Below are 10303 nucleotides of genomic sequence, written 5' to 3' on the forward strand. Positions count from 1 at the left end.
ACACGGTATGTGTTTGAACTGTAAATGTCAGTGCAAAGGCTGTACTACACCAATATTTATTGCATTACCTTAAAAAATACATGGTCCTCACTAGTTTTCATTGAACAGACTGAAGGAACGGGCGAAGTGCTGGTATACAGTTGAACCTCGTTATAAGAGACAAATGGGTATAAGAGACACTTTTCACCCACCTGGTTGGCTGCCCTATCCCATTAAATTGACCTCTTTCATAACAGAGAAGACAGTTGGTTATAAGGGACAAGTCATCCTTGAACTTTAATCAATAATCTCACTTGTAACAGACTTCAGATGCAGTGCCACCAGTCACTAATTGCAGTTGCTTCCATTCTGGAAACAGGTGGACGGCAGAAGCCTGCAGTCGCTATTTATTATAACTTCAGCAAACACACACTGGTTCAGGCAGCTATGGAATGACGATGAGAAGCCCTGCCAATGGAAATGCAACTTACAGAAGTGATTGAAGCTCACTGCCATCCATTGGATGGAGCGCGATCGCACATGCGGGCTCGCCCACTCGCGTAGCTCCCAATCAAGAAGCATTGCAGATGTTGGGTCCTGCAAGCGTAGTGAATAGCCTGAGCACACAGCGGAAGAAGCTGTGCTCTCTGACTATTCATCAGGCTTGTGAACTCAACATCTATGATTCATCTTCCACAAACAAGGAAAGGAAAAAAATCTTGTAGAATTGGTTGTAAAAAACAGTGTAAATACAGTCATGAAGCAAACAAAGATTCAGAACTGTTTCACAAATTTTCGGGGCCAAACGTAAATTAGAATGGATCTTTTGAAACATGCTGTAGCGTTCTTTTGAGCTTATTTTAGTCATACGATGCCAACATTGAACTAGGATCTGATTAGTAAGTGAAAACATGGTTCCCTGCTTATAAGAGACATCTCATATAAGAGACAGAAACTGCTCCCCGGTACGTGTCTCTTATAAAGGGATTCAACTGTACTGGCAGTCACGAAGAGATGATGCATGGTACAAGGTCACTTGCCACCTGCCATCATATGCCACCTTCCCCGCCGATTCCTGAAGAGAGGAAAAGAAAGTTTGTAAAACTCTGATAGCCGTATTCTCAGCCAATCCCCCACTGCATGGGTTCCCTCGACTCGGCTGAGTGGAGAACAACGCAGTGCTTTTACGCACGAAAATAACTTTCGAGGATGTCCTCGATGGGAGGCCTGAGTGGAAGAGGAATTCAAAATGTGGGGGTGGTGAGTCTCTCTGCCCTCCCCCCTCCCCCCCTTGACATTCTCCCCCCAGGGCCTCCAGGTGCGGGAGATGCTGGCCCTGAGCCTGCTCCAGGTCAAGGGCCTCTCGCTGGACCGCGTGATGCCCCTGGTGGAGAGGTACCCGACGCCGGCGAGGTCGTGACACACATTTTGTGCTTTCCTCTCAACCACGCATGTAGTGTCTCTCTGTGTGTGTCTGTGTGGCCAGTGGCTGCAGCTGTGAGTCCAGCCTTAGCAACAGCGTTCTGACTGCTCCAGCGCACTCTCCATTAGTGTCACTGACCTCCCCTCTTCTGGGAGATCCTTTTGTGGGTGTGGTTCGTTGGTGTGTTTCCGGCCACTTTTCGTGCATGCAAACAGGGCTGCTTGAAATATGGAGCGTCAAGACAAACATTGTCAGGGACAGTGTCCCTAGCAAGGAACAGTTGTGGGATTCAGGTGCTCGTTTTTTTTTTTGTTGTTGTTGTTTTTTTTTTCCCCTTTCTTCCTTTTGTTTCGTCTCCCCTTGAGTCCAATATACTCAAAGAAAACTTGCGGAGTTGCTCAGTGGAACAAGATCCGAGGCTAGCTCCTCCTCTTTTAACTCGAGGTGCTTCATGCGAACAGTTTAAAAGGAGGCCTGCTCGAATTTCAACTATTTCACACACACGCGTCTGTCACATTTACAGAAAATCATTTTTGCGGGGGCTAGTGTCACTAGATAAGGCTACAAAGTATCGGCACTCTTTTCTCCTATTCTCTTATGCCGCCGCCGTAGTCATTGGTCAGTTCGCATCACATGACATTTATTTACACCGCGACAGTTTACGGGTGGGGCCATTTTGTTGTTGATGCATTTCCTGTCGGTCAAGTGTGGTAGTCTCAGCTTGTCCTCCATGCGACGGCATCGTTTCGAACGTGAATCAAAGATAACGCGCGTAGCAGCATTTCAGCTGCAGGAGTGTGTACAAAGATGCGGTGTTGCTGCGTCTTCGGCAGGGTTGTTTACAAATGACGTCGTCAAAGTTAGCGGTGAGGCCACAGAAGTGGCAGTCTGGCAACAGTGATAAACACCAAAGGCGCCGCCGTTGCTCAATTGCGTACCTCAGTGACGGTACAGTGTATCTTATCTAGTGACACTAGCGGGGGCCATGCTGCTGATATTGGGATGCAACGAAACTTTCACTGTTTGATCTCTTTAATTTAAGCATAGTACAATAGTCAATAGAATGCACTGCGCTAGGTTGTTCTTGTTTTTCTTCTTTTTTTCTAAATGCCACAGAGGGTATTTGCTGGCAACATAGGGGCGCATGCAATGGATCTGGTTGATTGCTGCATGGTTATGATGTAGGGCAGGAAATCTAAAATTCACATGATCGTTTGTATGCTTGTCCTTTAAGATTCCTGCAGACATGCTTGGCTCTAATTGTATGCAGGGCATGCTTTGTGCCACGTTATTTCAATTAAAAAAGAGATTAAACTGATATGTGAGGCATTGATAAAAGTGTAAGAGTCGAGTTATTAGCAATAATATTGCTTACTCACGAGGGTTTCATTTAGCTGTAAGGACAACTGTGGCCTGGGTTACATATTTATTGGTTCATGTATTGCGCAGAGGCTTGCAGCTGCCGTACTGCTCATATTTTTCACCACGTGCAGGTTGTTTGGGGCCTTCGACAAAGCAGCCTCTGATCCCCGGGGCAGGACAGCATTCCTCAAGGACTGCGGGTGGGTGCGAAATCCTTGACAGTTTCTAGTTAAGAGTAACTAGCTCAGTGGCCTGTTTCCTGCACACATTTGTGCCTCAGCTTTGCTGCAACATTGTGTGCTAAACTTCAGCAGGTATGTGTGCAAGGGTCCTCAAAAAACAAAAAAAAAAAGGCAGGGTTCATCTGTCTTGAGGAAATTGTTGTCTGTAGAATAGGACTATATATTTGATTTAAGTATATCATGCATCTTGTTCAATGATAAAAGTAACAACTTGGTGGTGTGCACGCAGGGTTATCTAGCATCACTTTTGCGTAGGTGGTAGTGCAAATTTTGGCTTCCTTAGGTTTGGCTTGTTCAAGTGTGAAATTTTTTTCTTTCTTTTTTTCTTTCTATCTATCTATCAAGTGAAGCTGAATTTTTTAACAAATTGAAGCAGGTTTTCCCGGCTTCACCTGTTGCAAACCAAGCGCAGTAAAACTACTATCAAACAGTCTTCGCAGGCTGAAAACAATAGTTTGCTGCCAAAATCATTTCAGCCAAGCGAGGTGGTGTTTGCCGGGAACAAGTGAAAACTTTCACATTTGAGCGGGCACATATTTGTCACCACTTGCGATACACAATCGAACCTTTTCTATACGATCCAAGTTGCCACAGATGCTGGGTTGTTGCGAACGAAAGCAGAGCATTCACCCTAGTTATAGCATGGGCAGCAGTGATCTACCTCTGATCAAATGCATTTGGGCTCCAAACTTTGTTAGAGTGTATTTGTAAATTTGCTTGACCAGCCTGAGAGCCAGTTCCCATACCAGTTCACAAATGAAGGGGTCCAGATAGTCAGTGCGAAACTGGGCCCTGTTGTGTTTAGCAGTTCCAAGTTCTGCCACATTTTAGTCAATTACGCAGTAGCTTGCGTAGCTGTCCTAGGCTTGTTTCTGTGCTGTCTAACCATGTGTCTTTTTTGTCGAAGACTGGGCCGCGATGCTTCACTGTGGAACAATGTCGAGATCTGCCATGTCTTCTGTGTCACATGGTGGTATGGATCGGTTAGTGCAAAGCCTCCGTCACCAAATCATCATTTTTAAGGGCCCCTTGCGGGGTATTACATAAGGGGGGTGATAGCACGTGATAACAAAATCTGGAATAAGACACACAATGACTTGTTTTTTGTTCTCAACACCCCAAGGTGTATCTCAGTTCCGCGGTAGTCATCCTGTCCAAGATGGCCCGGCCACCGACTCTTCCATAGCTTCCATGGTCTTCCATAGATTAATAGAATAGACGAACCTTGGTATGTACCATTGCTCTTGGAGCTAGACGAAATGGACCTGAAAATCCAACCTTTGTGCAAAGTTAGTGTCATAATAACCTCTACTTGCAGAGGTATCTAAGACAACACATTATAAAGTGGCCTACCAACTCACTCATTTCAGTCAGCCAGGAAGCTGACTGAATCAATCCATTAGTTAGAGTGCAGGCACTTGGACGGTTGATTACAAAAGATCCCTGCCTGTAATCGTTGTCCTGCTTGTGTATTCTCAAAAACACAAGCGTTATTTACTACAGGAGATTTTGGACAACATTTTATGAACATGAGTGTATGCTGCCTTCACAGACTATTCTATGCTTGGCTCAGCTAAGCCATCTACCACTTTTTTATCACGAAATCTTGCGTGCTGTGAAAGAACTTAATTTTTCAGGCATAATTTTTTACCAAATGGGCACCTTGTGACTGAAGTTTGGGGCTTGAAAATGAAAAGGAATCGGCACCCTTGGACGCCTACTGCCTTTGATGCCCTGCAAAATCGTATGCACAGGGCTTAGCCTCCAGTTTCCTTCAAAAGGTCTATCTTACGGATATTGTGGTTCCTGAAGACGTTCTTTAGGGGCACTTTTTTATACTCTCATGTGTAGTGAAAACACCAGCTACAACCAAATGTGCAAAAACACCTGGCTTACACAAAAGCAGGCAGCTCTTGGAACAAGGGCTGTGCCAACAAGCCATAAATTGCCACGAGTTCTTGCCTACTTTGGGTTATCTTTCGTGCTGAGACGATCTCTACTGCATAAATGAAGCTGCTCAGATTTGCCATTGTGCCTAGGACGTTCCGACCAAACGCTTCTGCAGTATTCTTTCGCACTGTGAGAGTGTTTCTGAATCCAACCTTGAGAAAAGAACTGCGTGCAAATGTAGCTGGAAGCCACCATTTACCATAAAAATCTTTCAGAATACCTAAGCGCTTTTTCTTATGAGTTGTGTATGAAGAAGCATTATTGCTGAACACTTGTGCAGGTGTGTAAGAAATGTGAGGTTTAGGAGCACCATTGAAGCAGCAGCTATACGCCGTCGCCAGGAGCAAAGTCCAAACAGCTAAGCAGCTGCCCTCAAATTTCGCACTAGGAAGTACTATTGCAACGTTAGCCAACTTCTCTTTTCCGGAATGCATCCGTGGGATTTTGGCGCTTTGTAATTGCTTGAACGAAAAGAAAAGGCAGAAGCACGAATATCAGTAGTAATTCAAAATCCAAACAGTCGGTTCTTTGTTCTAAGATGCGTGTGAGGCATAAGATGGTTGTTGTAGCTTGATTGAATCGTTGAACTGCATAATGATTAATGCGAGAAATGACATTCCAATGAATCTTTAGGTGCATGCATTGAAACCACAGGGAATAGAGGAACATTTTGCCCTGTAGTTATTCTGTATCCCATCATCAACGTGTGACGTGATGCAGAGGATAAAATTCTGCACAGAATCACCGGCAAGGCCCTGCACGAGAAGCTCTGGACGCTGTACGGGAGTTCTCAACCACTGCTGTGAGACGAGACAGGCCAGTGGTGGAATGTCTGAGGGAACGGGTGAAAGAAAAGAAACTGGATTGCAACAGGAGCTGCACTGTTATAAGCACTCTTCCAGAGGTGGTCAGCATGCAGGCATCGCATACATATGGTATATAAATTTTCTGATTAATCAGAGCGTTGGCTGTGTGAGGTTTGGCCCCTGCTTCTGGCTGTCCTGTGTTGTTTGTTTTTGTTTGGGCAGGAATGTTGGAAGTAAACTTGTTGTGGAGGTGTAGAAAGAGAATTGTGCTTGTTTTTCCGTGTTTCGTTTCTTTCCAGAACATCTCTATTTTGGTGTGTGTGTTTGAGGGAGAGACTTTATTTCCAGGCAGACCAAGACCCGTTGCTATTCTTCCGCCAGAAGAACCGTGGCCAGCTAGTTAACGAGGGCCACCCACGTCAACCACACTCGCCGTTTGGGAGGAGAAGGATTGGGGTAATGAGGCAACCGTCGGCTTGCGGGAGAGTAAAAAAGGATGGGCCCAACATTTGCCTGCGTAGAGGGGCATTTGGGACAGGATGGGTCTGAGCGAGTGGTCTAGCGAGAACTACATTAGGGGGGCGTTATACACCTCCGGGAGAATAAAAGAAAGGGACTGTGCCAGATGCCCAAACAATATCTTTGTCATTTTGCTGAATGCATAAATTTCTGGGGTGCATTCTGACACTGAGACAACCCCCTGGCTACACCCTCAGTCTGGGCGGTAACTATAGAGGTAGTACAGCCTTGCTGGAGTGGTGAGGCTGTTCAGCTGGATTTCCCGAAGGGTGTGCACTTGTGGAGTGGATGGGGAACGGTGGGGTGGCAGTAGGGTGTGTAGTGAGTGGCAGAGGTGTTGGTAGTGTTGTTCGAGGGTGCTCTTGTAGAAATACGCCTCGTCTGCCATGGGTGCAGAAGGCCAAGGAATCACCGGCGCCCGATAGTAGTCTTGGCAGTCAGCTGGGGAGCCAGCTGATTGCTGGTGATCCCCGAGTGACTGAGGCAGGGAAGAGGATGGAGAGCTTCAGAGGTCATCATGGACATCTGGGACTCTGTTGCCACGAAGAGCTCAGACCGCCGCCATGGAGTCGGAGTGAATGCGATAGTGGGGAGAATGGGGTGGAAAAGTTACTTCTCTAGTTGTGTCAGTGATTGCCTCCAGTTTGAGGGCTAAGGGTAAAGTAGGATGGCAGTAAGGGCCTGCTGTGCAGGTGATAATTAGGGGTGTCAGTGGGGCCAAACATGATGGCGCAAGCAGTGGAGCCACAAATGGGGTGATATGCGCTGTCAACATAGCATGGGACAGTGTCCGGAGGGAAGGTGTCGTGGTAGTGGGGGCAGGCTTGCCGTCTTCCCTCGTGAAAGTGTGCGGTTCTGCTGAAGGGAATGGGGGCACAGCGGAGGTTTTTGGGGGGTGACAGGGGAAAGGAAGCCAACGGGCCGGATGCCCTTCCTCTGCCAGCAGCCAATGGCCCTGTGCAGATTCGAGCAGACGGCCCAACTGTCGGTCCCTGTGGAGGAGCAAAAGGTGAGGAAGAGGAAGAAAGAGACCTGGGGCGTATAATTTCTCTGCAGAGGCATCTATTTGGGAGATGCAGGGCAGATTTGTAAAGTGTGTTAAGGGCAGATTGAACATTCCGCATTTGTGCCCATGTTAGGGTACAATATGGAAGACAGTAAAAAATTTTGTTCAGGCTGTATGAATGCAGCCTGAACAATATTTAAATGTGTGAATGCCACCTGAACGCAGCTGTGCATTCAAGGCTACCACATCGGTTGACCACTCGTTGGGCCAAGTGAGTATCTTTGTGGCATGTGGTGATTGTGCCCTTATGACACGACAGAAGGGGGAATGGTCTTGGAGGGAAAGCCCAGAACCCAGCAGGATGAAGCACGGGGAATGGGGGTACGATTGAGTGTAAGCAACAAGAGGAGGTTGACAGAGTGTCGATGTTAACTGTGATTTTTCTGCAGCTGCTTGCAGGCCTGAATAGGCAGAGGGTCAAGAAAGGAGGTGAAGGCCACATTGCAAAGTATTCCACCTCCACTGGGGACCCATGAGTGCACCAGAGTGTAGTGTCATTGGTAAAGAGAACTTTAATATCGAGAGGTTTAATACTAATTACCAAGTGCTTTGTCCAGAACAATTTGGATAACTTTTCTAATTTTACCTTGTCATTCAAGGCAATTCTGTGTAGTACAACCCAATATCATTTTTTCACACAATCTGGGATTGCCATAGGGACAACAAAAAAGGACAGCAACTCTGTGACGCAATCAGAATGAACAATCTGCACTTGTGTAACACCCCGAATACCCCCACTCGCTTGGGTAATAGTGTCTCACGAGACACTACTCCGGACCTTACGCTTACATATGGTCTCAAAGATCCAAGCTGGGAGTGCCTCACAGAAACGTTGGGAAGTGACCATTATATTGTGCAGCTACAGCTACCCAGTCACAAGGCTCCACCCCAACGAATAGGCACTGCCCGCCTCACCGATTGGCGGAAATTTCCGAGAAGCAACACCGACGAGCTCTATCCACTTGATCGAAGAATGGACTACAAAAATGTTGCAGGCAGCTAAAAATTTTACCAAGGAATTACCGTTGACCCAAGACTGCCCCGCAATTGATGCACACCTCTTGCACCTATGGGAAGCCCGGCGAGGGCTTATAAAACGCTGGAAAAAACGACGAACAAATCGAAAACTTTGTCTTCGCATAGCCCAGCTAACAAGCAGCGGCGTCGTATGCCAGACAACTCAGCCACCAGCAAAACTGGTCGCAGTTCTGCACGCAGTTACAAGGTACCCTTGGCACCCGACGCACATGGCACCTGCTTCGGTCTCTTATGGGAAACAAAGAATCCAGATCAGCAACGGCACATCAGCTCAGACGGCTTATTCACAATTACCACGGCACAGAAGAAGATCTCCTTGAGGAGCTCACGAAACCTTGGCAATATAGGAGCGACAAGACCCAGCCTCCCCACCAACCGTACACGGGTGCTCCCAATCCTGAAATGGATGCCCCTTTCACGCTTGTGGAGATGGAAGCAGCGGTTCGCCATTTAACCAGAAACACCGCGCCAGGCAATGGCAAGATTTCTAATAAGTTGCTCCGGAACCTCGACGTCCCTGCGCTAGAGGTTCTCCTAGACTACCTATATATTAACAAGCATTGGATTGCCGGCACGTTGCCCCCCCAGTGGAAGCATGCCGACATCACTCTAATACCTAAACCTGGAAAACCGCTTGCTGCCACTAATGTACGACCCATCTCCCTTACGTCTTGTGTGGGAAAGCTCCTTGAACATATGGTGCAAAACCGCCTATCTCCCTATATCGAAGACAACGGCCATTTTCCAACCACAATGTACGGCTTCCGACCAAATCTTTCTACCCAAGATATCCTCTTGCAACTGAAAGAAGAAATAATTGATCGGCTCACCAGCACACACAAGCGTTGCATCCTCACCCTGGATATCAAGGGGGCTTTCGACAACGTCTCCCACCGCGCCATCCTTCAGGGACTAACTTCCATTGATTGTGGACAGCGAATCTACGACTATGTCGCGGCTTTCCTCTCCAGTCGTACTGCAACCATCGGCATAGGATATCTCCGCTCCACCACATTCAAGACCATTCCTAAAGGCACCCCTCAAGGCTCCGTCATATCACCGCTTCTGTTTAACATCGCTATGAAGGACCTTCCCCCTCTGTTGTAAAACATCCCACATCTGAGGCACGCGCTTTACGCGGATGACCTCACCCTATGGACCCCTACGGGGTCCATGGGCGAGCAACAAGATGCCATGCAAAGCGGTTAGAAGAAGCACAGCAGTATCTAAGCGCCCGGGGCCTTGAGTGTGCTTCGGAAAAATCGGCCCTCCTTACTCTCTGCACCAAGACATCGCAAACAAAGCATCCCGGATCCGGCGCTCACAATTGCAGGAAACCCAGTCCCCAACGTTGCCCATCTCCGCATCTCGGGTCTCGCGATTCCGAAAAACGGTTCAGGTCTCCATACGATCGCACCGCTGCAACGTACGCTCTCCCAACTCATTAATACATCGTGTATCCAATCGAAAATTCGGAATGCAAGAGTCTGATACATTACTCATTGTTCAAGCCGTACTCATTAGCCGGGTCGCATACGGCACACCATATTTGGCCCTCAAAGCGAGTGAAAGAGCAAGGCTTAACATTTTGCTCCGCCAGGCGTACAAGACTGCCTTAGGCCCACCTCCAAAGACATCAACCAAGAATTTGTTGCATCTAGGAATTCATATAACACCTGGGAAGAGATACAAGAGGCGCATCACATCTCCCAGTTAGAACGCCTAAAACTAACACCGACCGGACGGGCCACGCTGAGAAGGTTAGGCTATTCGACACCCCCCCTTCAAGAGTACAAAGAACGAATACCACTGCACGTACGAGAAGCCATTCGTGTAGCCCGGATTCCGAGAAACATGGATCCGGTTCACAATAAGGCTCGACGCATCGCTAGAGTGCAAGCTATGTGTGCTAAATACG

The 10303-nt window shown here is 47.5% G+C and overlaps 1 protein-coding gene across 1 annotated transcript in view; it reads left to right on the forward strand.

Moving 5' to 3' along the window:
* LOC144148755 (structure-specific endonuclease subunit MUS81-like) overlaps positions 1-6024 on the forward strand; it is a 41866-nt gene extending 35842 nt beyond the window's left edge. The window contains exons 10-12 of the mRNA XM_077680271.1: positions 1289-1392; positions 2896-2964; positions 5696-6024. Coding sequence (XP_077536397.1) covers positions 1289-1392; positions 2896-2964; positions 5696-5762 — 240 coding nt within the window. The 3' untranslated portion in view covers positions 5763-6024. The remainder of the gene's footprint in view (positions 1-1288; positions 1393-2895; positions 2965-5695) is intronic.
* The last annotated feature ends 4279 nt before the right edge of the window (positions 6025-10303 follow it).

The sequence above is a fragment of the Haemaphysalis longicornis genome, unplaced genomic scaffold (genome assembly GCF_048455015.1).
Source record: "Haemaphysalis longicornis isolate Haplotype H1 unplaced genomic scaffold, Haemaphysalis longicornis Haplotype H1 scaffold_8, whole genome shotgun sequence".
Taxonomy (NCBI): domain Eukaryota; kingdom Metazoa; phylum Arthropoda; class Arachnida; order Ixodida; family Ixodidae; genus Haemaphysalis; species Haemaphysalis longicornis.